Raw genomic sequence first — 27,513 nt, 5'->3', positions numbered from 1 at the left:
ATTTAGGCTAATTAACTGTTACTTGGTGGAAGAATTATTTAGGCCTATTCCGACTTTAAATATTAATAAATGTAATTATTTATCAAAAATATGTGTCCATTATCATATTGCTGTTGCTGAAGTTTTATAAAGCAATAAACATGTTCTAAAAACCCTATTAGACCAAACACGTTTTTATAAGTTGACGTTATTATTAACATGACACAGCGTCTAAAATACGCGACGCTCTTGCGCGAGGCGTTGACTCTTGTGCTTGTAAAGGCCCTGTCCCAAATGGCACACTCCGCCGTTGTGGTCTTCCTCTGAGTGAAGACTTTGAAAACGTAAGGAATTGCAGAACGATGGAGCACTGGTCCGCAAGTCCATAGGGGGCATGATTGGTAAAAGTGTGCATTTGGGACTGACTTCAATCAGATGACGCATTTTAAATAGTTTTTTTTTTTTTTTATCATACAGTTTTACTTATAATTATTTTAAAAAGTCATGACATTGATAGATAGTTTAAAGTGTGTTCCTTTACCCTAAATATTGAATATTTGTTTTTATTCAATAATTTCAAGCAACACACTGACAATAAAGCATTAGATAATAAAGAACCTCTGAAAACTATGTGCACATATGACTACAGCAACAAAACCCCATTGTTTTATATCTTTAGAGAACAAATAAACATTATTCAGACACATGGATGGTTACAGCTTAGTACACAGTAAAATGTATAGAATGAACATACCACCATACTTGCAAAAATAGTTATAAAATATACAGTCACACTTCTACAGGTATATATAGCACTGTTAGACCGAATGTTGATATATCAATAAATAGAAGCAATCTTACAAGCTACAGCCATGTACAATAAATGTCTTGATATTTTAAAGACTCACAATAATAAACAACAATAACAATAAATTGAATGGGAGTAATTCCATATCTCTGGATAATTCAAACAAATTTATCATCAGACATAAAAGTGATTATATATACCCATGATAAGCAAGTGATCCACTGTTGACAATCAAGAAAAAAGCGTTACTTAAAATATATTTTTAACCCGCAATTGAACATCGTCTTGTCTGCCATATTTTTTCCTCCAGCTCAGACACTGGAGTCATTCTGATTGATCTGTCGCAAGGACTGTTGAGTAGTGGACTGCCGTGAGCCCGGAGCAGTGCGGGTGTCACTACTCGATCCGTAAGGGCGCAAAGAGGGTGTTCGCAAGAACCCTCGCAAGCGCTTAAATCACAAATGGGACACTTTATGGATACGCAGACTTCACAAGCATGCGCAACTGAAGGCCACGAGACCGCAAGTTCACATGAAGTGCGCCATTTGGGATTGGACCTTACTTAGAAAAACAATAAAAATAAAGACAAATAAATAAATAATAATAATAACAAAAAGAGAATACAGAAGCAAAGACATGTTCGGTGTTAACGCCCCTTCAACATTTGGTACACCGTGACGTTATGCGCTGGTGCGTGAGTAATACCCGCCCCTTCTGGACCTCAGTTCGCTGATTGCATGTCGGAAGCGTGAAAGGTACCGTGAACCAAGCTGACTATCCAGGTAATTGTTTATATAACATAGTGTAATTAGCTTTTTTGTGACGTCTTGTTTTAGAGAAGCATAATTTGCTACACCTGATTTCATTGATGCCATAATAGCTGCTCTTTAAGTGCAAGCTTCCTGCAGGCATGTTGGACCAACTAAAGTACACTTATAATGCAACCACAACAGTTGCAATTCCTTGTTCTTAAAAATAAGTTAAACTTCTCTGTGAAAATTCAGAAGAACAGTGATAGAGAAATGAGAATTTGCCCAATCTGTGGTCAAGCTCGACTTTAACCCTTGTAAAGGTTGCTGTCCTTTAGATCAGTGGCACTCAATTGTTTTTTCAATTTGCGACCCTACACATTAAAAAACGTACCTGTATTTAATGTAGCCTCAGTGGCATTTTCTTTTATCTTGCATAGTTTTGTTCATGGTTTTCAAGTATAAGGGGATGCATATCAAGTGCCATTACTTTTGTTTCTGATGTGAAAACACAAAAACAAAAGATACAGGACATTTTCTGTCCCCGCTTTAAAATAAAATGGTTAGCCTATTTACTTATATGAGTACTTATATTTATTACAACCCTCTATGATCATGTTGGAGAAAGAATCATCATTGGCTAGTACATTTTAGTTTTTACTTTTGACGACATGTAAACATAATGTAACTAAAAAATACATTAAGCAATCTGAGAGACGGGGCCTCTTCATATATATTCACGCAATAGCCTATAGTATTTTGGGATTTTTTTTTTCTTCAGATTTTGCTTAATGATTTTAATAACATTTTAGCTTTTTTAAAATTTACAAATTTCACATTCTATAAATTTATATGATGTCATGAAATCACATTTTTATTAATGATACAAGCTGTTGTCACTGTTTGAAATTTCGTACGCATTTTTAACAAAACAATTCACAAGGTAGGAACCTAATAATGAAAATTAGTGGTCACAATTGTGAAATTTGGCTGACAATTAATTGTCAAACAAATAATTGCGATTATTACGATTAATTGCCTGTTTTAGGACTATGATGATTAATTGTCTGTTTTAGGTGTTTTGCGAATAGACTGTTAATTACCATACAAACTCACTATATGTGCTTTATGCACACAACAAAGTCATTTATACAAATATAGCTTGGGTCATATAATAAAATAAGGGTATATGATTTCCTTTTAAGGCTTCAAAAACATATGAGTGGGTGTGAGTGGATACACCCGGAACAGAGAGGTTTGGCGACCTTGGTGTGCGCATATGTTAACTTTGTACATTTGTACAGAGATGATTTCACCTCTAAAGAACTAAATTGTGCCAACAAATGACCAAAATAATTTCTAAAACAGCAATTGGGAGTGGGGTGGCCAGGCTTCGGTCCATGGTGACCACCACCTAGCTCCGCCACTGACAATGATCATGGACATTTGCCATTACATGGCCGTTAAGTGAAACTAGAGGGCATTGCGCTCACAAAATTAATACGTTTATACCTTGTTTATATTTTCGTGGGAGTTTGGCGCAAGCCTCTGTAGACGGTGTGCACATCAGAGCACTTGAGAAGTGGTTCATCTTCACATGCTCTCAAGAGAGCTGCTCTTGTGACGTCCACGGTGTGGTTCCCTGAGGTGCTCGGAGTTCAACTGAATGAGATTCAAACATCATTCAAACAGAACATACACTCACTGAGCACTTTATTAGGAACACCTGTACACCTACATATTCATGCAAATATCTAATCAGCCAATCATGTGGCAGCAGTACAATGCTTAAAATAATGCAGATAAAGGACAGAAGCTTCAGATAATGTTTACATCAACTCTCAGAATGGGGTAAAAATGTGATCTCTGTGATTTCAACCGTGACATGATCGTTGGTGCCAGACGGGCTGGTTTCAGTATGTCTGTATCTGTTGATCTTCTGGGATTTTCACACACAACAGTATCTAGAGGTTACTCTGAATGGTGCGAAAAACAAAAAACATCACAGTGAGCGGCAGTTCTGTGGACAGAAACACCTGGATAATGGCCAGGCTGGTTCGAGCTGACAGAAAGGCCTCAGTATTTCAGATAACCACTCTGTGAAATTGTAGTAAGCCGAATAGCATGTCAAACCTTGAGGCAGATGGGCTCCAACAGCAAAAGACCATGTCAGGCACTTAATTAGGACCTAGTGTTCCTAATAAAGTGCTCAGTGAGTGTATATTACACAGGAGGAAAACTTTGTCTATAATATGTCCCAGACTTTAAAGCCCTTTATAAATTGACCTTATATTTATAGTGCAGTGAAATAAAAGCATTACTGTTGCGAGGTCATTGTAGCTTGTCTTTCACAAATAATAATGGTAGCACATTACAATAAGATTATATTTGTTAACATTAGTTAATGAACTAATAATAAACCATATATATATTAGGGCTGTCGTTAATAACGTGCGATGAATTTTACAAAAAATAGCGCGTTAAAAAAATTAACACAATTAATCGCAATGCTTTCCTGAGAAATTCCTGAGAAATGCAAGCTTGTAGTACCACCTGTTTACTCCAGAGGGCAGTAAGGGAAATTTCAGCTGTGTGAGCAATACACAGTTTATACAGTGAACAAAACATTAACAACCCTTCAGCGGACACACAACATACCTTACGTTCTTGCGTTCAAAACACTTGTGAACTAAGGTATCTCAAGATGTGTTTAAAGATTGAGTATTAAACTATATTTAACTTGACACAGTGACCTAAACATTTTATTTTTATGACGCAACACACCCGAAACGTGACACAAGTATGGCTGACGCAGGTCGTATGGTCTTTACCTCACAAATATTTAATTACCAACAAGGTTAAAGAGGTGTCCTTTAAACTGTTACACCGTTTTTACTCAGTCAGTCTTTATTTAAGAAACATGCTCCCTGAAATAGATCCACTTCTGCTCCTTCTGTAATGCTGTAGATGAATCTGCCCCTCACCTTTTTTGGGAAAGTGTCCATGCTGTAGTATTTTGGAGAAATGTTTTTTGTTTGTACGTACCTCTATTTGAACTAGTTTTTCTTTGCTTTATAAAGAAGTTTTTTTGGTTTTCACAGTTTTGATAACTTAAGTTAATATTTTCTGATTAATCTGTTTATTTTTCTTGCCAAGATTTTTATACATAAGTGTACATTCATGTCTATAAAGCCCCTATTTGCACTTTTTTGTAAAGACTTAAAATATGCAGGTGTACATTGACGGGTCCTTAAACAAGCCCTCTTGATTGACCTATTCACTTGTGAAATGGATTGCTGTGAACTGTATGCCAATGATTGTCTTATGATCAATAATATGGTAGTAAACAATACATTGTATTCTAAAGCTGCTTTTTGAATGGTCTTATCAATGATTAACTCTTCTGCCACAAGAATGTAATGCATTTTAATTATCTGAATATTCTTTTATTATATATATATATATATATATATATATATATATATATATATTAGGGCTGTCAATCGATTAATTTTTTTTATGAAGTTAATTACATGGTGTCCCGATTAATTAATCGCAGATACAAATATCTGCTGAGAAAGCCCCTCATATAAAAATAATTCAATATATAATGATGAAATAATTATACATAGTTATCTTTAAATATTAAAAATTATATATATATATATATATATATATATATATATATAATAAACAAATATTCAGATAATTAAAATGCATTCTATTCTTGTGGCAGAAGACTTCATCATTAATAAGACAATACAAAAAGAAGCTTTAGAATACAATGTATTGTTTACTACCATATTATTGATCATAAGACAATCATTGGCAAACAGTTCACAGCAATCCATTTCACAAGTGAATTTGACAATCAGTTGGAGATTTATTGTGAGAGTTTGTTTAGGGACCGTCAATTTACACCTGCGTTAGACATTTTTTTTTTTAGAAACAAGCCAGGGGTACACATAGTATACAATACTACAGATATATTTTACAATAATGCCAAAAGACATTATATTCATTACATAGTGCAATGGTTTTCAATGCTTTGGAGTTGTTGGAGGTTCAAAGAGTATTTAAATAATATTTCAAGTCGTTACAAAAAAGTGCAAATAGGGGCTTTATAGACATACATTTAAACATATGTATTAAAAACTTGGCAAGAAAAATAAACAGATTAATCAGAAAATATTAACTTAAATTATCAAAACTGTGAAAACCAAATGAAACGCCTTTATAAAGCAAAGAAAAACTAGTTAAAATAGAGGTACGTACAAACAAACAAACAAACTTTTCATCTACAGCATTACAGGAGCATCAAAGTGGATCTATTTCAGGGAGCATGTTTCTTAAATAAAGACTGACTGAGTAAAAACGGAGTAACAGTTTAAAGGACACCTCTTTAACCTTGTTGTAATTAAATATTTGTGAGGTAAAGACCATACGACCTGCGTCAGACATGCTTGTGTCGCGTCTCGGGTGTGTTGCGTCATAAAAATAAAATGTTTAGGTCACTGTGTCGAGTTAAATATAGTTTAATACTCAATCTTTAAACACATCTTAAGATCCCTTAAAGATTGCATTTGCACTCCATCAAGTGTTTTGAACGCAAGAAATAGTTTTCTTCACTGTATAAACTGTGTGTTGCTCACACAGCTGAAATGTCAATTACTGCCCTCTGGAGTAAACAGTGGTACTACAAGCTTGAATTTATCAGTTAAGCATTGCGATTAAAGTGCGTTAAGTTTTGTCAAATTAATCGCACGTTATTAACGCGTTAAATCGGCAACCCTAATATATATATATATATATATATATATATATAATTTTTAATATTTAAATATAACTATGTATAATTATTTAATCATTATATATTGAATTATTGTTATATGAGGTGCTTTCTCAGCAAATATTTGTGTATGCGATTAATTAATCAGGACACCATGTAATTAATTTGATTAAATGTTTTTATCGATTGACAGCCCAAATATATATATATATATATATATATATATATATATATATATATATATATATATTTTTTTTATATTTATATTATTATTATTTTTACAGCTTTTTATAATGTTAGTTGCTAGTGCATTATCTAATGTTAACTAATACAACTTTTTTTTAAATGTATTACTATATGTTGAAATTAACATTAACCAAGATTAATAAATGCTTTAAAGTATTGTTCATTGTTAATTCATTTTATTAATGTTGTTAACATTTGTCTACAAATGGAACCTTATTGTAAAATGTTACATAATAATAAACCCTATTTGTTATTTTAAAGAAATGTTTAGCCTAAACACATTTAGAAACAGCCACAGTTGTAATAAAAATGAGGTCTTAATAGATTTTTAATATGAAACAACATTCATGGTTACAGTTACTACTGGAATCATGATACAGTTTAGTAAAGATGATAATGTGTAATTAAAAAATGCACATGATATTTTTAAGTTGTCTGATGTAGGTCTGCTTAATGTCCAGGGTTTGGACTTGCTGGGGGCTTTATGATTTTTAAATTTTTTATGTTTCGTGGTGGCTATTTACTGCTCTCATTTTATGTTTTGAAGAGAGAGCTAATGTTTGTGTATGCGTACAGCATCATAGAGACAATTTTACCATTGGATAGACCTCTTAAAGTGACAGAGAGGAGAGGTGTAACATGCTGTTAAATCCAGTTATATCCAAACTGAGTGGCAAGCTCGTTGTCCTGGCAAGTGCATCCTCAAGGCGCCTGGAGATTTTGACGAATGCTGTAAGTTCTTCTTTATTTACATACATTTTTTGTCTTTACAGTGTTAATAAACTTGTGATTGAAATGTTGACTGCTTGCGTTTGTCTTTTCCTGGACTCATGAGGCAGGGTTTACGATTCGAGGTTGTGCCCTCATGGTTTAAAGAAACCTTGGACAAATCCTTATTTAAAACCCCTTATGAATATGCAGTGGAGACTGCCAAACAGAAGGCTTTGGAGGTGGCTCAGCGAATGCCTTGTGTGAGCTGTTTATTTCTGTAGCCTGTCTAAACAACTAGGTGATTTCCTGGCTTTTAGTTCATGTTGTTGCAGTTGTCAGTTGTGCTGTCAGTTTGTTTAGTTAATAATTTACATTGTCCCTTTCAATCTGTATCATTTCACATGTGCTGGATACAGAAACACTTGAAAACTCCAGATATTGTTATTGGAGCAGACACTATTGTGGTAAGTATTTGTTTGTTTGAATAGATTTAGCATTTTTGCTTTGTGTTCTGAAGTCTACCTTGCTAAATTTGTCTTTCCTTTTATCATCAGACAGTTGATGGTTTGATCTTGGAGAAGCCTACGGATAAACAAGATGCTTACAATATGCTGTCCAGGTGCATTCTCATTTCTGTTTTGTCTTGTGTGAGCGTTTTTGCGTATATAAAGTGGGGTCCAAAAGTCTGAGGCCACATGGACGATCTGGGATTCAAAATTAAAAATGAACATAAAAATAGACAGAAAGGGGGCCTGGGTAGCTCACCGAGTATTGACGCTGACTACCACCCCTGGAGTCATGAGATCGAATACATGGTGTGCTGAGTGACTCCAGCCAAGGCTCCCGTGCAACCAAATTGGCCCAGTTGCTAGGGAGCGGTAAAGTCACCTGGGGTAACCTCCTTGTGGTTGCAATTAGTAGTTTTCGCTCTCAATGGGGCTCGTGGTAAGTTGTGCGATGATCTCGGAGAGTAGCGTGAGCCTCCACATGCGTAGTCTCCATGGTGTCATGCACAAAGAGCCACGTGATAAGATGCGTGGATTGATGGTCTCAGAAGCGGAGGCAATTGAAACTTGTCCTCCGCCACCCAAACTGAGGTGAGTAACCGCGCCACCACGAGTACCTACTAAGTAGTGGGAATTGGGCATTCCAAATTGGGGAGAAAAGGAGATAAAAAAAGTAGACAAAGGTTTAGGATTTGTTATGTTATGTTATGATGTAAAATACAATATATTTAGGATTCTTCACTATTACTAGGTCACTAAAATACTGAAATGAAAGATAATAGAAGATAAAAAGATATAAAAAATAACTAAATATAACATGATGGTTGATACAAAATTTTTATTTTGTACTTGTGCTGACTGAATGCGGACTATATTTTAAAATGCAGCCTTTTAAGGATTAGTAATCGCGCAAGGCCATATTGCAATTTGCAGCATTAATGGATATATCGATATCTCATGTCAAAGTCTGCTGGTTTCAAATTTTTCATGTACCTTATAGGTAAGTGCTACTTTTACAACTGTTATGTCTGTTAATGCCGGTTTTTCCATATAAACGTGAAAACTAGAAGGAAAAAAATATTTAAATATTACATGTTCTTAAGAGTGCCAACCACTCTACATATTGTAGCTATTATTATTTCTGAATTTTTCATTTTAATTCAGAGGTTTTACAAAGCGTGTTACTAATTAATCATAAATTAAACAATAATTTTTTTCATATCTGCATTTTCAAACTAATAACCAATATGCCTATGATTTTAATTTGGTCCATAATTAACCGATAAATATCGGCAGCCGATACACTGGTGCATCCCTAGAGATAAATTATGGAGTCTTTGCCAGCTCAAGTTTATGCTGTCACTAAAGCAAAATGGCAGCATACCAAATACTACGAAATTCTGAAAAAAGCTGTTAAAATGATAAGATCTGAAATAAATTTATATCAATGTATTTCAGGTTGAGTGGTAAAGAACATAGCGTTTTCACAGGTGTGGCTATTGTGTTATGCCATGACAAGAACGGTACGTTTGAGTGTTTAAAATATATATTCTTTTTTTTTTTTTTATAAGGTCTTAAATGACTTAACCACTATTGTTTTGTTCTTCGTTTCAGGTTCAGACACAAAAAATCCAGACTACAAAGTGATAGATTTTTATGAAGAGACAAAAGTCAAGTTTGCAGAGTTATCTGAGGAGATGCTCTGGGAATACATCAACAGTGGAGAGCCCATGTAAGTTTATACATTGCCAAATTGCAAAAAGATTATAAGCAGCTTTTGCAGCTGAAATCATATTTTCTTACCAATGGTTCTCTGAATTAGAACTTGTTGAACCCATTTGGAATTTGGGCTTTGGACTTTGGTGGAGTTGTTCATATTTGTGTTTGCTCGACATGGTGAAAATGACATTTGAAAATAACGCAAAGTACACTTATTGATTAAATAATGGCCCCATATCTGTCTTGTGCTTGACAGGGACAAAGCTGGTGGTTATGGGATCCAAGCTTTGGGTGGCATGTTGGTGGAGTACGTACGAGGAGATTTTCTTAATGTGGTGGGCTTCCCTCTTAACCACTTCTGCAAGCAGCTGGGATTAATTTTCAATAGCCCTTCTGAATGTCCTGCCCACAAGATCAAATGGGAAGATTCAAGAGAATCTGATGAGTCTTGGACTCTAGTCAACAACCTGTCTAAGTGTGCAGCAAATGGAGAGGTTGATCTGCAGGAAATCAGTAATAGTAAAGATGTCAGCCAGACATCTATGCAAGAACAGAAAATGATTGGGCCGGATTGTGCTAAGTGTGGTAGACAGGATGTCCCCCACAGTATCATGGACTTACTGGATGGGTTCAAAGCCTCAAAGGTAGTAGTGTACTACAACAGGTTCTTTAAATTTAAGATGTTAATGACCCCATGAGATCACTTGACAAATGCAGTTTTCTCTAATGTGTTGAAGCATTTCCTATTGAAATAGGAAGTTAGCGTGGGTCATATCATACCTTTTTTAATAGACATTAATTTTAGTTACATCACAGCCATGAACCATAATTTGCTACACTGTTGCAATTTGTATAAGGGGGCATTTGTTTGGACAAAAATCTGTGTTGTGCAAGATAAAGGCCTGTTCACACCAAATTGGCGCTGAATTTGCGAGACGGTAGATGAAAGTTTTTTTTTCACACTGAGACCGTTTCAAAAAAACAATTTCACCCCTGTACTGTAGATGGCGCTGTTCAACAAACATATTTTTTCTGGTGTACTGCACAGACATTTCAGTTATGTTACAACCAGGGATGCAAACTACTAAAAGTCACCTTTTCTGAAGCTAATTTGCCCAAATTGTTTGGTAAATCTTTCTTTATTTTCCTTATTAAAATCACTTGAAAGGGTTACATAAGCTTACAACAAACAAATCAACCTAGAATATACATGTGGACCACTTGCTATTCCTTTCTCACCTTTCATGAGTTGGCTGATTAGAGAATCGCATGAATAAGTAGGTGTACAGGGGTACCTAATAAAGTGGTCCGAATCTGCACGTCATATGCCGGTGTGCCTGTGTTTGCCAATTAATTAGCACCACCAACGCGCTAGATTGTGCAGCTGCAGCGACTCTGAAATCATGACAAATCATCATATCTTATTGGTCAGTCAGTTTTCTTTGCAGTTAAATTAAAACAAACAAAAAAAAGCAAACTTCGGATTGCTGGCGGATGATTTGTCAGATCTAGTGTGAATAGCGGCATAGAGAATCCATTGTCCCTATTCAAAAGCTCTTTCAGAATTAACATTCACACCGACAATTCAGGCTTGGTGTGAACAGGGCTTAAATCATGGATATTTTTGGTCTGTTTTTCTGGAAGAGAAAGACTGCAAATGTTAAATGTCCAGTACTGTGTAAATGTTTTAGGAACTTAAGATGTTTCACAAAAACCTTTGTCTGAAGATGGTTATCTTCAGATGGTTATCTTCAGCTTTAGTGTGTCAGTAGGAAATAAGTTTTAGACTCCCAAACATTACATTTGCAAATAGAAAAGTATTTGGTAACTGTTCTGCTACACGTTTTATTTACCAGACTTTATTCACGGCAACCAAACTGAAGGTCTTTGATGTATTAAGTTGCTCAGAAGGTCTGACTTTAGAAGAGGTAGCTGGCCAAATCAACGCCTCTGTTTTGGGCACTGAGAGGATTCTGGATGCTGCTGTCTCCATAGGGATACTTGAAAGGGTCAAACAGCAAGATGATACCAATGGTAAGAAATCAATTTACAAATTGCCATTTTTTGCTGTGTAAAATTTTTTAAAATCTTGTCTCTAGCCTTGTTTTTATTGAAAAGGACTTAACTATCCATGAGTTTTGAATCCTTTCAATGCTCGATGTCATTTCTAAATGACAAGCACTTTCTTTGTTCATTAAATATAGATGCTCGCATGAATGGATGCATTTCCTCATACTGTTTCTTTTTTTTTCCTGTCCAGATGTGGCTTGTGAATGTAACATTGTTTATTGTCTGTAATAGTGTACAGAAATACAGAACAGGCCAGTCGGTTCCTGGTATCAGACAGCCCACAGTCTCTGCATGGATACATCCTCCACTGCAATGATACGGTGTGGCCTCTTTTTAGTCATCTAGAGAGTGCGGTCAGGGAGGGCACCAGCCAACATGAGCGTAACTTTGGGAAGAAAAATGAGGATGTGTTTCAGGTAAATGCACATTTATTAAACTGTATTGCCATATTTTTTAGGGTTGGAATCAAGAACAAGTTCTTGTTCATTTTTTAGAATGACTGGAACAGTATGATTTTCATTGCGTTCTGTTTCATTGATGGTTCTTGAACATCTATTATCTTCTACTGATGTGGACGGAACACCAAATACTTGGGACATGTTTCCTGCATTGCTAATAAATACAGCAAAATGGCAAAAGAGACTAGATGTTTAGCAAAATATCTGCTCACAATTTTATTAGTTCCAAAAGACACTCATTGTAAAAACATATCCCGCTTTAAAAAAAACAACAACACGCATGCAACCTGTCACGATTCCCTTGTTGTCTGCCCTGGGTTTCAATTGTCTTTGTCCAAAACTACACTTCCCATGGTCCCCGGCCCTCATCACTGCCAGCCCTGTGTCATTGTGCTCACCTGATTGTAGTTTGTCATCATCATGTCTCCAGTGTATATAAACCCTGTTTGTTCTCCATTCCCTTGTCGATCGTTGATGTTTGTGGACGCCTGTTTCCGTGCTCGTTCTATGTTTATCCTGCCTGTTCAACCATTCAATGTTTTCCGTGTTTTTGTTTTATTTCCCCATTGCGGGTATTTCCTTTGTTCTGGTTTTGTCTGTTTAGTTTTCACCGTTTCAAATAAAGTAACACTGCATATAGATCCTCACTCCACGTCTGCCTTCATCTGCACTCGTAACAGAACGATCGACCACAATGGATCTAGCGGTTCTTCGGGCAAGCTGCTGCCTCCTAGATTTGAGGCAAGGAAGCCGCCCGGTGGAGGATCACGTTAGGGACTCCTGGACATAGCGAGTGCCACCGACTTCCCTGACTCCTCCCTGGTGGTGTTCTTCCGGGCCGGCCTGGCCGGTTCGCTCAAGGAGCGGTTGCCACCGGCGACGTGCGGCTGGACACTCTGTGATTTTAGAGGAGACGCTGCTGGCATGTGGCTCGCCATACACTGTGGGTGTAGTGGAGCAGGATCCTGCCTCTCCTCCCACAGTGGTGACCCTCCAGTCATCCATGGCTCGTCCTGTTTCGCCTGCTCCACCTGCCAGCAAGCCAACCCCCACGCCTGCCTTGAGCAATGAGCCAGCGCTGCCAACTTCATCCGCCCGGAGGAGGAGGAGAAGAAAGGCCTCTGCTCTCCAGCCTCCGCCAACCACGGCCAACCAGCCAATGCCTGCAGCCCCGAACCTCAGTGAGCCAGCACCTGTAGCCTCGAACGTCAGTGAGTCAGCGCCTGTAGCTTCGAACCTACCAGGGCTCCGCCTCTCAAGTCTCTTGAGCCTCCCAGGGCTCCGCCTCTCGAGCCTTCCAGGGCTCCGCCTCTCAAGACTCTCGAGCCTCCCAGGGCTCCTCCTCTCGAGCCTCCCAGGGCTCCTCCTCTCGAGCCTCCCAGGGCTCCTCCTCTCGAGCCTCCCAGGGCTCCGCCTCCCGAGCCTCCTACGGCTCCGCCTTTCGAGTCTCTCGAGCCACCCAAGGCTCCACCCCCAGAACCTCCCACAGCTCTGCCTCCAGAGCCTCCCTCGGCTCCTGCCTCCTGAGCCTCCAGGGCCTCCCTCAGCTCCGCCTCCTGAGCCTCCAGGGCCTCCCTCAGCTCTGCCTCCTGAGCCTCCAGGGCCTCCCTCAGCTCCGCCTCCAGGGCCTCCCTCAGCTCCACCTCCTGAGCCTCCAGAACCTCCCTCAGCTCCGCCTCCAGAGCCTCCCTCAGCTCCACCTCCTGAGCCTCCAGAGCCTCCCTCAGCTCCGCCTCCTGAGCCTCCAGAACCTCCTTCAGTTCCACCTCCTGAGCCTCCCTTGGCTCCGCCTCCAGTGGCTCCCTCTGTTCCCTGTGCCTCCTTGGACCGCCTTCTTGCTCCCTGTGCCTCCTTGGACTGCCTGTCTGCCCCCTGTGCCTCCTTGGACTGCCTGTCTTGTGCCCCTTTGGACTGTCTGTTTGCCCCTTGTGCTCCCTTGGTCTGTCTGTTTGCCCCTTGTGCTCCCTTGGTCTGTCTGTTTGCCCCTTGTCCCCTCTTTGGCCTGCCGCCCCCCCCCCCTCACTCCTTGGACTATTTTAGTTTTTTTTGGGTATTCCCTTTTTGTTTTTGTTTTTGAGGAGCGTCTGGAAGCCGCTCCTTTGAGGGGGGGTTATGTCACGATTCCCTTGTTGTCTGCCCTGGGTTTCACTTGTCTTTGTCCAAAACTACACTTCCCATGATCCCTGGCCCTCATCACTGCCAGCCCTGTGTCATTGTGCTCACCTGATTGTAGTTTGTCATCATGTCTCCAGTGTATATAAACCCTGTTTGTTCTCCATTCCTTTGTCGATCGTTGATGTTTGTGGACGCCTGTTTCCGTGCTCGTTCTATGTTTATCCTGCCTGTTCAACCTTTCAATGTTTTCCGTGTTTTTGTTTTATTTCCCCATTGTGGGTATTTCATTTGTTCTGGTTTTGTCTGTTTAGTTTTCACCGTTTCAAATAAAGTAACACTGCATATAGATCCTCACTCCACGTCTGCCTTCATCTGCACTCGTAACACAACCACTCTTGTCCAATTTGCAAATTAATGACTCATTTGAGCTGTTTCAATTTAAGTAATCTCTCAAAAAGATCACAAATTAGTCTCAAACACATGCGTTTTGTCATGTCCAGTTCAAACATGTCCAAAGATTTTTGTCTAGCTAAATCTTAGTTTATTTTTATTCTAGCCCCCAACCCCGGTAAAGACTGCTAAGTGATTGATCAAAATGGTGATTATAATAAAAATTTTTTTTTAAAAGATTATAGAAATTATAGATTTAAAACATAATTTTGGGTTCCCCTTCTGTCGCTCTCTCCACATTGTGTCGGAGAAGCGACACTAGGGGTCTCTCTTGAGCGCCGATATCCACCTCTGATCTATGAAAAAAGGCCATTGAGAGTTGGCAGCCAGTATTTGCATGTCCTGCCCCCGGACATACGGGTATTTAAGCGGCGCAAATACGGGAGTTCATTCAGAAAATTTCTTCGGAGCCGATGGTCTGTCTGCAGTTTGCTGCGAGTTACACACCACTAACGTTCCTGTTTCCTCTGACGATCTGCATGCTGTTGGATCTTGACGGCGCACAACAGCGGCTTTCTCCTTCGCATTTGCACGGTGTGCATTGTTGCCCCTGAGCGCTCGACAGCGCAGACACACACACATACTGTGTATTAAAAGAGTTATTTCCCTTAAAAGAGTGAATTTCTCTAAAAGAGCAAAACACAGCGGCGTTGAACGTCCTTTTCAGGACGCGTCTTTTTCAAGATGGCCTTCCGCCCCTGTGTTGTTCCTGGATGCGGTAGAGTGCTGTCCGCTTCAGACGGCCACAGGCGCTGTCTCGTGTGTTTGGGCCGCGATCACACCGAGGTGGCGTTTGTGGATGGCTCATGTTCTCACTGCGAGAACATGACCATGACCACGTTGCGGTCGCGGCTTGCTTTCAACAGAGAGCAAGTCACCCCAGCTGCACCCCGCATTGCTCCTTCTTCCCACGGGATTGAGGACGATGCGGTTGGCGCTGGGGGCAATTTGGGGGCGGCAGCGGGTGCAGTTTTGCCGGGTAGCCCCCCGCGAACCTCCCGTTCCCCGACACGCTCGCTGGTCCCCGCTCACGCTCAGCGGCGATAGCGGCTCGCCTCCGGCCCGGCTGTCTATCCTCCCGAGCCCGAAGCAGATGAGCTCGCCGCTGCATCGGAGAGTGTGATGTCTGATGCCGAGGACTCCCTGGACTGCCGCCTCGGGCCAGCAGGCCCAGGCTGAGGCCGACGCTCAGATGTCTGACATGCTTTCCCGGGCCGCTGTGAGCGTGGGGTTGGATTGGAACCCTCCATCCTCCCCACAGCCTTCACGGTTGGATGACTGGTTCCTGGGGGCAGCGCGCCGTTCGCGGCCACGCATCCCCCCAGTCCCGTTTTTCCCGGAGGTGCATGACGAGCTGACGTCTACGTGGAGATCCCCGCTCTCCGCTCGTCTAGGTGCCACCCGCTCCACTCTCACCACCCTCGACGGCGGAGAGCGCCACGGATATGGGACGATTCCCCAGGTCGATAGGGCAGTTGCGTACCATCTATGCCCCGGTAGCCCTACCTCCTGGCGTGGCCGCCCCGTACTCCCATCCAAGCCCTGTAGGACAACATCCTCGCTCAACGCGAAGGCCTACAGTGCGGCTGGACGCGCTGCCTCCGCCCTGCATGCGATGGCCCTCCTGCAAGTTTACCAGGCCAAAGCACTCAGAAACATGCACGGGGGTGGACCTGATCCTGATGTGCTGCAGGAACTGCGCTCAGCGACCGACCTCGCCCTGAGAGCGACGAAGGCCACATCGCAGGCACTCGGACAGGCGATGGCCACCCTAGTGGTCCAGGAACGGCATCTCTGGCTCAATCTGGTCGAGATGCGTGAGGCCGACAAGAACCGCTTCCTAGACGCACCTGTCTCCCAGATTGGCCTTTTCGGCGACACCGTCGAGGACTTCGCCCAACAGTTGTCCGCGGTGAAGAAGCAGACGGAGGCCATCTCTCACATCATGCCCCGCCGCACACCTGCCGCTACGGGCCCTGCCCCGTCTGCCCGCCGAGGGCGTCCCCCTGCGAAGAAACCAGCTCCTGCTCCGCCTCAACCCGGGCCCAGCTCTCAGCCCCAGCGTCGAGCACCACGCAGGCGGCGCACTCCCCCTGTCTCACGAACCCCCTCTAGGACCCGGAAGGCTCCCAAGCGTTCCTGAGACAGCCGACCCAGAGCCCAAGACGTTAGCTCCGGAGGTGGGAAGACCGCTCCGTCCCCCGGTGGAAGGCCGGGAGGAGAATCCTTTGTTTTTTCATTTGCCACACCCCCTGACGGGGGCTGTGGTACCCACATTCTCAATAAAAGAGCTATTTCCCTTGCCTCTGGGTCACCTGGCCCGCAAATGCCGTTCTCACGGCAATCTGCTTTCAGATTACGACAGTCCCGGTACACCGGACGCGGCGATCCCGCCTTCCGCCTGCCTACGACTGCCCCCCGGCCGGCCGGTTCAGACGAGTCCAGAGGACGCCAGCAGACCTCCTCCTCAGTCACGAACCCGCCCCCTGCCGGGTGCGCGGAGCAAGGTAAGTGCTTTGAGTCTATTCTCAGCACCCCAGCCTCAGGCCGCAATGAAGCCGCCCGACGCTGCATTACCTGTTCCGCCCCGCTGCGAGGCCCCGCCAGGTACGTCCAAAATACTTGTCCCCTTGGTGCCCCTAGCGCAGAGCTGGGAAGCGTGGTTTTCGCTTCCCAACGCATCACGCTGGCTGCACCGGACCATTCGACTCGGTTACGCAATTCAGTTTGCCCGGCTCCCGCCCCCCTTCAGGGGCGTCCGGTTTTCCGCAGTACACGGCGAGCATGCCAGTTCCCTGCGCACGGAAATCGCGACCCTCTTAGCCAAGGGCACGGTAGAGCCCATCCCTCCAACCGAAATGAGGAAGGGTTTCTACAGCCCTTACTTCATTGTACCCAAGAAAGGCGGCGGCTTACGACCAATCCTGGACCTGCGAGTTTTCAATCGGGCCTTGTTAAAACTCCCGTTCAAAATGCTCACGCAGAGAAATATTCTGGCTGGCGTTCAGCATCGAGATTGGTTCGCAGCGGTAGACCTGAAGGACGCGTACTTCCACGTCTCAATTCTGCCATGACACCGACCCTTCTTACGGTTCGACGGCCAGGCGTTTCAGTACAAAGTCCTCCCCTTCGGCCTGTCTCTGTCCCCTCACGTCTTCACGAAGGTCGCAGAGGCGGTTCTTGCCCCGCTACGAGTAGCCGGCATCCGGATTCTCAACTACCTCGACGACTGGCTTATCTTAGCACACTCTCGAGAGTTACTATGCACACACAGAGACCAGGTGCTCCGGCACATCAGCCGCTTGGGGCTTCAGGTCAACTGGGAAAAGAGCAAACTCACTCTGGTTCAGAGCATCTCTTTTCTCGGGCTGGAGTTAGACTCAGTCTCAATGACAGCACGTCTCATGAGCGAGCGTGCTCAGTCGGTGCTGGATTGCCTCGCTTCCTTCAAGCCAGGCACAGTGGTCCCTCTAAAACTTTTCCAGAGGCTCCTGGGGCATATGGCGTCCTCCGCGGCAGTCGCGCCGCTGGGGTTGATGCATATGAGACCACTCCAGCACTGGCTCCAGACTCGAGTCCCGAGACAAGCATGGCACCACGGCACGCATCGGGTAAGGATCACCCCGCCTGCCTCAAAACACTCCGACCCTGGACAGACCTCTGCTTTTTACGGGCAGGAGTGCCCCTGCAGCAGGTGTCCCGACGCGTTCTGGTCACAACCGACGCCTCCCGGTCCGGGTGGGGTGCCGTGTGCAGTGGGCACGCAGCAGCGGGCCATTGGAAAGGGGCCCCGCTGCGTTGGCACATCAACTGCCTGGAGTTGCTGACCGTCCTTCTTTCTCTCAGGAAGTTCCTCCCGTTAGTTCGGGACAAACACGTCCTTGTGAGATCGGACAGCACCAAGGTGGTGGCGTACATAAATTGCCAAGGCGGCGTACGCTCCCGCCACATGTCACAACTCGCCCGCCGACTCAAGTCGCTGCGTGCCACTCACATCCCCGGCAAGCTCAACGTCGTAGCGGACGCGCTATCACGACAACGCCTGCCCGGCGGGGAGTGGAGGCTTCACCCCCAGTCGGTCCAGCTGATTTGGGAACGGTTTGGCAAGGCCCAGGTAGACCTGTTCGCCTCCCAGGAAACCTCCCACTGCCCGCTCTGGTACGCCCTAACAGAGGCTCCCCTCGGGACAGACGCGCTGGCACACAGCTGGCCCTCGGGGCTGCGCAAGTACGCATTTCCCCCAGTGAGCCTTCTTGCACCGGTGCTGTGCTCAGGCCGTGCCCCTACCCTTGCGGGTCCGAGCTCACACAACAAGGGGTGTTGCGTCCTCGTGGGCACTGGCCAAGGGCACCTCCCTAGCAGACATCTGTAGAGCCGCGGGTTGGGCAACGCCCAACACCTTCGCGAGGTTTTACAACCTCCGCGTTGAGTCGGTTGCGTCTCGTGTTTTTTCAGGTCCGAGCCCGTAGAACTCGTTAACACGTAGACCGACTGGCCGGGTGGATCGCTTGCGCCCTGCGCCCTTTTCCTGACGTCAAGGTTAAGTAGTGCGCCTTTTTTCCCAGGGCGCCCCACTCCGAGTCGGGACCCTGGTCGATTCCTCCCCAGCCCTCCGGGTCCGCAGTTCAGCGGAGGAACTCGCTGACCCAAGCCACTGCGGGTACCCTGATGGCTACCCTGTACTGGTATAGGTGCTCCACAGGTAAGGCCTCCTGCTCGGACTCCCCCTGTGTGTAATTCCACGGTTCTGTCCCCTTACGAGCGGACCCCCGTGTCTCCCTTAGGCAGTTACAGCTGCCCCGGTCGCCGTGCTGTAGCAACTCCCCCCTTTCGAGGCTGGATCTACCACCGCACCATACTTTCCACACGAGTCCTAAGACGGCTGTGTGACGTGTCTACCACTTTTCCTCCCCAAGAAAAAGGGCAGGTGTGGTCTCCGCAGGGTCTGGGTAAGACCCCCTTCCCTATATGCGTGTAAGGGCCCCAGCCGTGATTGCTCTATGCGAGAAACATAGAGAGAAAAGAGGCCCAGCCAGGCTGGCCCGTTCCCATGTTGGCAAACATCGCCTTGTTCCCCTCTCAGGGTAACTAGAAGGATCCGATGTTCGTATGGGGCATTGGGGAAGGGTACGTGCAGCCAGGTACAGATGATGTGCGGCACTGGATGAATCCCTGCCCGCCTCTGTATCGGCAGTCCACGTACACGGTTCAGCACATGGCAAGATTGGAATGGGTCCCCTAGTGTCGCTTCTCCGACACAACGTGGAGAGAGCGACAGAAGGGGAACGTTTGGTTACGTATGTAACCTCCGTTCCCAGAGGGAGGGAACGACATGTTGTGTCTTTCCTCCGCCATGTCGCTGAACCGAGCCACTGTTGTGGCCGGACCATTTCCGGCTCCTCAGAAAAATCCTGAATGAACTCACGTATTTGCGCCGCTTAAATACCCGTATGTCCGGGGGCGGGACATGCAAATACTGGCTGCCAACTCTCATTGGCCTTTTTTCATAGATCAGAGGTGGATATCGGCGCTCAAGAGAGACCCCTAGTGTCGCTTCTCCGACACAACGTGTCGTTCCCTCCCTCGGGGAACGGAGGTTACATACGTAACCAAACGATTTTCACTGGAAAAATTCAGTTGGTCAACTCACCCCCAGATGGCTTATATTAACCAGGGTAACTTGCCCTATGTTACCCTAACATAGGGCAAGTTGACCCAATGAATCACATTTAAAATAAAAAGCCATATGTTTGTGGCTTTCTGTCACTGACTCGTTTTTGTGATAGCAGTCACCTTGAAATAAAGGTAGTTCTATTCATTTCACCTCTGCCTAATTTTTCTTTGTATAGGAGGCATGTTGGCTCATCTTACCCCCAATCTCCCATAAGGCTCTTGAGATTTAAATCCGCGTACTGACTTGTTGTTCATGTGACCATGTGTAGTTAAAGATACACATTCATAACTAGGTATTTTGATTTAATGGTACTTTTTGATTAACAAACATCATGGTATAATTTAGTTTTCTACTAACCTAACATCTCATTCATCAACCAATCATGTTTGTTAGTATTAAGAGAAGTAGTAAAAGAATCATTAAAGAATCAAAATCAGAACCAGAATTGTTAAATTCTACTATTTCTATCCCCACATATTTCTTAGATTTGGATTTATCAATACTGTATGTTGACATCCTAATAGAAGCAAATCAGTTTTTTTTTTGTCATTCTCTGCTAGGATGAATACTACAGTAAAGAAGTTAAGATACGATTCATGAATGCAATGCACAACATCGCAACGATGACTGGGAAAGACGTGGCAACAGCATTTGATCTTTCTCCCTATAAAACAGCCTGTGATATTGGAGGTATAATTCCCCTGAATTTAAAAGTTTTCTGTGTTTTACTTCTATAATTTGCTTATGTAGATCTCCTAGTAAAGTGAATCTGTAATGCTGGAACATCGCAGATCAAGGGATAAAGGGAAAATCTGTAATTATTCTCTCAAATAATCCAAACCTGCAGGACTTTCTTCAGCAGAACATGTAAGATGTTAGGCAGAATGACAGCTTCAATCACCATTCAATATCATTGTCATGCTGTGCTAAAAGTCACATGGTTTTGAAACATCACAAATATGTATAAATTATTTTCATCAATTATTATATTTTTTGTGTAAACTATACCTTTCAGGGTTAAGCAGATCTTGTAATAACTGACTCATTCTGACCAATGTGTGCTTCCTCATTTGCTATTAGTAATAGCTAATCTAATTTCTTAGAATTGACCTTTTTTTTTATCATTCAGCATCATTCAATATATGCTGAACTTTTTAATTTCCAACTCATGAATAAACAGGTTGATTGTTAAAAAAACTTATCAAAATCTGGGCACTTCCTTCGGAGATGTGAGCGAGTGACCACGAGAGCACAAGATAAGATGTGCAGAAACCACTGTCCTGCAACAGTCTTGCATAATTTCACTAGAGCACAGTGCATGCATATTTTACTTTGAAAGGGGTTGCGTTCAAAAGCTGCTTATCTCAAAAGGAGTTGTGAGCTTGTTATGCAAATTTAGGGTATGAATTATATGTGCTTCTAAATGCATGTTCTTACTAATTAATGGCTTTTTATGCCTGGAACACCAGTATTTATTGTGGTCTGTTTATTCTGTTCATCCACTTTGACATAAATTTAGAAGCAGAATAGTTTTCCTCTTGTTGCTCAGCGAATAAAATGTGTAGGCAATTACAATAGCTCATTGTAGCATGTGATCATAGTATAATTTATTATCAAATATAATTTTTTAGTATACAGCTATTAAGCTAAGGACTTATTCTGACACTTAAAGGAATATTCCTGGTTTAATAAAAGTTAAGCTCAATTGACACCATTTGTGGCATAATGTTGATTACTACTCAAATTTATTTCAACTCATCTCTCCTTTTCATTAAAAAAAAGCAAATATCGAGGTGACGGTGTGAGACTTACAATGAAAGTGAATGGGGACAATGTAAAGTAAAGTGGCCAATTTTTTAAGGTTTTAAAACCAGAAATGTGAAGCTTATTTTGTAAAAGCCCTTGTATTAATTATTTGTTAAAATCATGTAATATTTGAGCTATAAAGTTGTAAGAATAAACCTTTTTAGAGTTGTTTTTGGATTTTAGGTTTTAGGATTACATTGTCATTACAACAATGTAAAATTGGCTATAACTTTGCACGGAAAAGGTTAGTAAGCAATTTTATCACAGTAAAATCATGTTAACATGCATATTGTTTACGTTTTCTGGCAAAACATGAGTCTTTTAACACAAAAAAACTGGCGTCCATAAACTTCCATTGTAAGTGCCTCACTGTAACCCAGATTTGTTCTTTTTTTAAAGTAAAGGAGGGACGAGTCTAAATATTTTTTTTTTCTGTAATAATTATTAAGCTACAAATGCTATTGATTGAGCTTAACTTGTATTGAACACGGAAAACATTCCTTTAACCGTAAAAGTAATCATATTTTTTTATGGTATGATGCATGTTAAAGAGCACCTATTATGGTTTTTAAACATGAAATTTTGTTTTTAAAGATCTCATTCAATAGATTTACATGCGTCCAAGGTCAAAAAACACTTTAATTTGCTCATAATTTAAATTGCAGCATTACCTTTTTCCCAATGACAAAAATTACTAGTTCAATGATCTGTTCTGAAGCATTCATTCTAAACTCCTCCTTTCAGAGAGCCTACTCTGCTCTGATTGGTCAGATGTCCCAGTCTGTTGTGATTGGTCTACCGCTTAGTGTAGTGTTTTAGGGCAGGTCAAAGCTGTTCGCGAGCAGCCAACGAAGACCAGATGCAGGTTTTTTGTTACCAAATTAAGTAGGTTAGTACAGAAATTAAACGGTTAGTTCACCAAAAATGAAAATTAGCCCATAATTTACTAACCCTCAAGCCATCCTTGGTATATATGACTTTCTTCTTTCAGCCAAACACAATCAGAGTTATATTAAAAATATCCTGGCTCTTCCCAGCTTGATAATGGGAGTGAATGGAACCTTAGATTTTGAAGCCCAAAAAAGCGCATCCATCCATCCAAAGAGTAATCCATACGGCTCCACGGGGTTAATAAAGGCCTTCTGAAGTAAAGTAATGTGTTTTTGTAAGAAAAATATCCATATTTATAACGTTATAAACTATAATCACTGGCTTCCTCTATTCTCTGCATTCCGCGTTCGTCACTTCTCACCGGAGATTACACTACGCCTACATCATACGCCGGAACTCGACTCTCATGTGAACACACGGACGGCCGTTACCGGAAGCCAGTGATTATAGTGTATATAGTTATAAATATGGATATTTTTCTTACAAAAATGCATCACTTCGCTTCAGAAGGCCTTTATTAACACCCAGGAGCCGTATGGATTACTTTTTTTAATGGATGGATGTGCTTTTTTGGGCTTCAAAATCTAAGGTTGAGTAAATTATGTGATCATTTTCATTTTTGGGTGAACTAACCCTTTAAGTCTGGAATTATTAAAGACTCTTTTCAGGTGTTCAGAATCGGTTCTTTCTTTTGGGAGTCAATAACATTTGTCGTGCAGACTTTTTTAAATTCACAAACAGCTATATAACACACTACATGAAAGGTAATATTTGTAAAACCATAATAGGTGCTCTTTAAGAAAAGCATTCTGTTCTCACAGGTTGTACTGGTGCCATGGCATACGAGTTTACCAAAGCCCACCCGGGACTCTCAGTAATCGTATTTGACTTGCCACAAGTCATTGAGATGAGATGTCACTTTCAACCTAAACAAGACAATGACAGAGTGTTGTTTGTTGCAGGTCAGTGAAGTCTTTATATAAACTGTTTAGTATGAAGCATTTATGGATAGTTATTTCATTCATAGGCTTTTTCTGCATTTGCAAAAGTCTTATTAAATTTGTTGTATGCACCTTTTGCACATCAGCTTAGGCATTTATTAATTTTTCTCACTTAAATGAAAATGTTCTCATCATTTACTCACCCTCATGCCATCCCACTAACAAAGTTAAATATTTCAGCTCTGTAAGTCCTCACAATGCAAGTGAATGGGTACCAAACGTTTAAAGCTCTGAAAAGCACAAAGGCAGCACAAAAGTAACCCATAAGACTCCAGAGGTTAAATCTAGATCTTCAGAAGTAATATGATAGGTGTGGGTGAGAAACATAAATTTGGATGTCCTTTTTCAATAAATTCTACTCCCTTCCCAGTAGACAATGAAGAATGTGAAAGTGGAGATGTATAGTAAAAAAGGACTTAAATATGTATGTTTCTCACCCACACATCATATTGCTTATGAATATATAGATTTAACCACTGGAGTTGTTATTATTTTATGCTGCCTTCATGTCCTTTTGGACCCATTCACTTGCATTGTGAGGACATACAGAGCTGAAATAAAAATATTTTATTTGTATTCAGCAGAATAAAGTAAATCATACACATCTGGAATGGCATGAGGGTGCATAAATGATGAGAGAATTAAACATTTTGGGTGAACTATTCCTTTTAATGTCTTTTTTTTACTTGTAAAAAAGGAGATTTCTTTAAAGATGACCTACCTAAAGCAGACCTGTATATTCTTGCACGAATTCTCCATGACTGGTCTGATGAGAAACTTCATATACTGCTGAGTAAACTGTCCAAAATATCCATGCCAGGTGAGTGCCTTAAAATATGAATTTATAAAACTCTTAAAGGGATAGTTGACTCTAAATGAAAATTCTGTCATTATTTACTCACCCTCATGTTATTTCAAATCAGTATGACTTCAGTAGACCACAGTTTGGCAGAATGTCATTATTAATTTTCGTTGTATGGCCTTTTAAATTGTGAATATCATAGGATGATACTATAATATAATACTAACCTCCAACTGTTTTTAAATATTAAGGTCAAGGATTTCAGTATTCTTGGCTGTATCCTGCATTAGATGAATGTCTGTCCGTCTTAAGTCATTAATTTTTATGACGGTCACAGCAGCTAGTCTTGCCCAGAGCCATATAGAGAGAGAGTTACGACAACGGAAGTTCTAAATGCTTGATCGTCACGTGATTCACGTAGACTTCAGATAGTTCCAGGAAGTGCTTTGGCGGGCATTTCAAAATGTTAGAGTAGAGTGACAGAACTGCGATTTCTGGTAATTAGTAGTCAATAAATGCATTTATTTTATATATTTATGTAACACACCGACATATGTATGTAGCATGAGTATGTTGTTACAGCGATGTTGTTTTTTTAAAGATCAAATCAGCTAATATTTGAGGATTAGTGTTCGCTTATCGTTATTTGCCTCAACTTATTTCAGGCTAGGGTTTCTGTTGCCTTTTTATGTTACCTCATGTTCATTTTTTACACTAATCTCATGGTAACTAATGTCATATTTATGACTTTTCAGATAGTACAGAGACAGGCTGGTGACAGGTGATTTCCAGCTCGCACCGCACAATGGGTCAATGAACTATTAACTATTAGCAGCAGTTACGTAAATGTAAAATTTAGTGAAATGAAGCTTATTGTTTACAGTTCTTACAATTCTATATATAGTAATATAATTATTTATGTATTATAAATATTATATATATCTAATGTATAATTCTTACAATACTTATTCATATACACAATATATTCAGCTTTAAAACAACTTAAGCATACTCGTATATAAACTGCCGTTCAAAAGTAATGAGGCTGAAAATTCAGTTTGGCATCACAGGAGTAAATTACATTTTAAAATACAATACTTTATCCAGCTCCAATCCTTGCCTAATCTGTTAGTTATCCAATAACATCCCTTATCTCCTAATTTAATGAGTAATACTCAACTATAAGGTTTTAATTTACAAGTTATTTTTATTTAGATGTACTGATAATATACATAATAAGATAATATTATTCTTTAAACGTCTCACCTTTTAAAAGTGTGTCGCGGCATGTGTTTGCTGCTACTTCCGGGAACTATTGAGAGGCTCCACGAGCCGCCATTTCTGTAAAAAAAAAAACGTTCCATTGGAGTCAATGGAGTTGTCGAAACTCTCTCTCTATATGGCTCTGGTCTTGCCTATAGCCTATATTAAATGCCTGCGTTATGAATGTATTACTACCACACAGGCTGTGGGCTTCTGGTGTCTGAGATTTTCCTGGATGAGGAGAAGAAAAGACCTAGCCGGGCATTGCTCCAGGCCCTCAGTATGACTGAAGGAAAGCAACGGAGCACCACAGAATATAGTGACTTACTGAAGAAGCACGGCTTCACTCCCAAGCTCATCAAATACACAGACAACCTGCTGGATGCCATGCTCTTTGTGAAAGAAGATCAAAATGACAAAAGAACTGTACTAGCCTGTTCTTCGGAATCCATTGAGACCGCAGCACTTGACTGATGATTATGTTGTGCATCTGAAACACTACAGTGGATTATTTTAGTTTACAACCCCAATTCCCAAAAATTCTCCCCCATAAGAAAATATTTGACATTTTAAAGTTAAATGCATCAATCTGGTGCACTTTGAGAGTAAAATTATGAGGTTAGATCTATGAAGAACGTTGTGCTCTTGTAAACAATTGTGTGCTCATGTAGTAGTTTAATCATAAACACATTGGTTGGAGGGCTCGAAATTAAGTATTGTCAAGTACTTGTCCAGATTAAAAAAAAGGATATTTCAGTTAAATTCTTAAGTAACATGTCAAAGTTTGTTGTATATTTTTCTAAAATTACAACCAATGCTCAACCACCTATGCAATCAATTCAATTCTCTGTGACAGAAACGTAAACTGTACTGTGTAGGGGAGGAGACTATTGTCATATGTTAATTATTCTATGTTAAGTATGGTAGTCAAATAAAAAAAAGCCTCCATCGCCACCATTAACATCATGCTTATAGTTCTATGGAATGAGGTCTACTTTTTCATCATGTTATTGCAGCGAGATCTATCATGTACAATAAAGGCTATACATTATCACAATGCCAAAATTTCAGTAATCGGTTGTGAAATTTGATGATTCTCAATACCAGGTTCAAAACCACAACACATAATAAAACTAAATAATATGTTGATTATGGTAGAATGGTTTCAAGTTCTTAAGTAATTATTCAAGACTAGTAAACAGTCAGTAATAACAATAAAAAACAGCAATGAATAGAAATAGATGGAAAATATTAAAACAAAAAATACAAATTAAGAAAATTAATTCAAGCATTCATGTAAACATTCAAAATGAAATACAACATATAACTACTACTGGTCTTCACTGTATGATTATTATACATTAAAACTTTTTAAAGCTACTAAAGTTACTCAGTCAAGTGAGTGTTTTCTTGTTCTGGTTGTTTGATTATTATAGCACACCACACTAGATGGCAGGAGGTCTATTAGCTTACATT

The 27,513-nt window shown here is 41.4% G+C and overlaps 2 protein-coding genes across 8 annotated transcripts in view; one reads left to right on the top strand and one right to left on the bottom strand.

The window, feature by feature from the left end:
* The window catches only part of LOC127654760 (transcription factor Dp-1-like), an 87,254-nt gene extending 78,018 nt beyond the window's left edge, over positions 1–9,236 (bottom strand). The window contains exon 1 of the mRNA XM_052142107.1: positions 8,048–9,236. The gene's annotated coding sequence lies outside the window, so the exon portion shown is untranslated. The remainder of the gene's footprint in view (positions 1–8,047) is intronic.
* LOC127654756 (probable bifunctional dTTP/UTP pyrophosphatase/methyltransferase protein) lies at positions 1,502–27,397 on the top strand. 7 transcript variants are annotated; one of them, XM_052142096.1, is made up of 14 exons: positions 1,502–1,569; positions 7,148–7,303; positions 7,411–7,542; positions 7,699–7,746; positions 7,837–7,901; positions 9,247–9,311; positions 9,403–9,520; positions 9,764–10,154; positions 11,364–11,541; positions 11,809–11,993; positions 20,835–20,964; positions 23,793–23,933; positions 24,670–24,792; positions 26,240–27,397. In XM_052142096.1, the coding sequence occupies exons 2-14, from the start codon at positions 7,211–7,213 to the stop codon at positions 26,509–26,511; spliced, it is 1,941 nt and encodes a 646-aa protein (XP_051998056.1). In that variant the 5' UTR covers positions 1,502–1,569; positions 7,148–7,210; the 3' UTR covers positions 26,512–27,397. The 7 variants fall into 7 exon arrangements, with proteins under 7 accessions (XP_051998056.1, XP_051998057.1, XP_051998055.1 ...); XM_052142097.1 differs by having other exon boundaries at positions 1,508–1,569; positions 7,178–7,303; XM_052142095.1 differs by lacking the exon at positions 1,502–1,569 and having other exon boundaries at positions 6,779–7,303.
* Positions 27,398–27,513: the final 116 nt, after the last annotated feature.

This window comes from Xyrauchen texanus, chromosome 14 (assembly GCF_025860055.1).
Source record: "Xyrauchen texanus isolate HMW12.3.18 chromosome 14, RBS_HiC_50CHRs, whole genome shotgun sequence".
Lineage (NCBI taxonomy): Eukaryota > Metazoa > Chordata > Actinopteri > Cypriniformes > Catostomidae > Xyrauchen > Xyrauchen texanus.
Note: the sequence above shows the minus strand (reverse complement) of the source record. Positions and strands in the feature narration are given on the sequence as shown.

Coding starts and splice junctions, on each gene's coding strand:
- LOC127654756 (XM_052142096.1), top strand. CDS start 7,211: ATGCTGTTAAATCCAGTTATATCCAAACTGAGTGGCAAGCTCGTTGTC. Junction 7,747..7,836: donor TTGGAGCAGACACTATTGTG/GTAAGTATTTGT, acceptor TTTTATCATCAG/ACAGTTGATGGTTTGATCTT. Junction 9,312..9,402: donor GTTATGCCATGACAAGAACG/GTACGTTTGAGT, acceptor TCTTCGTTTCAG/GTTCAGACACAAAAAATCCA.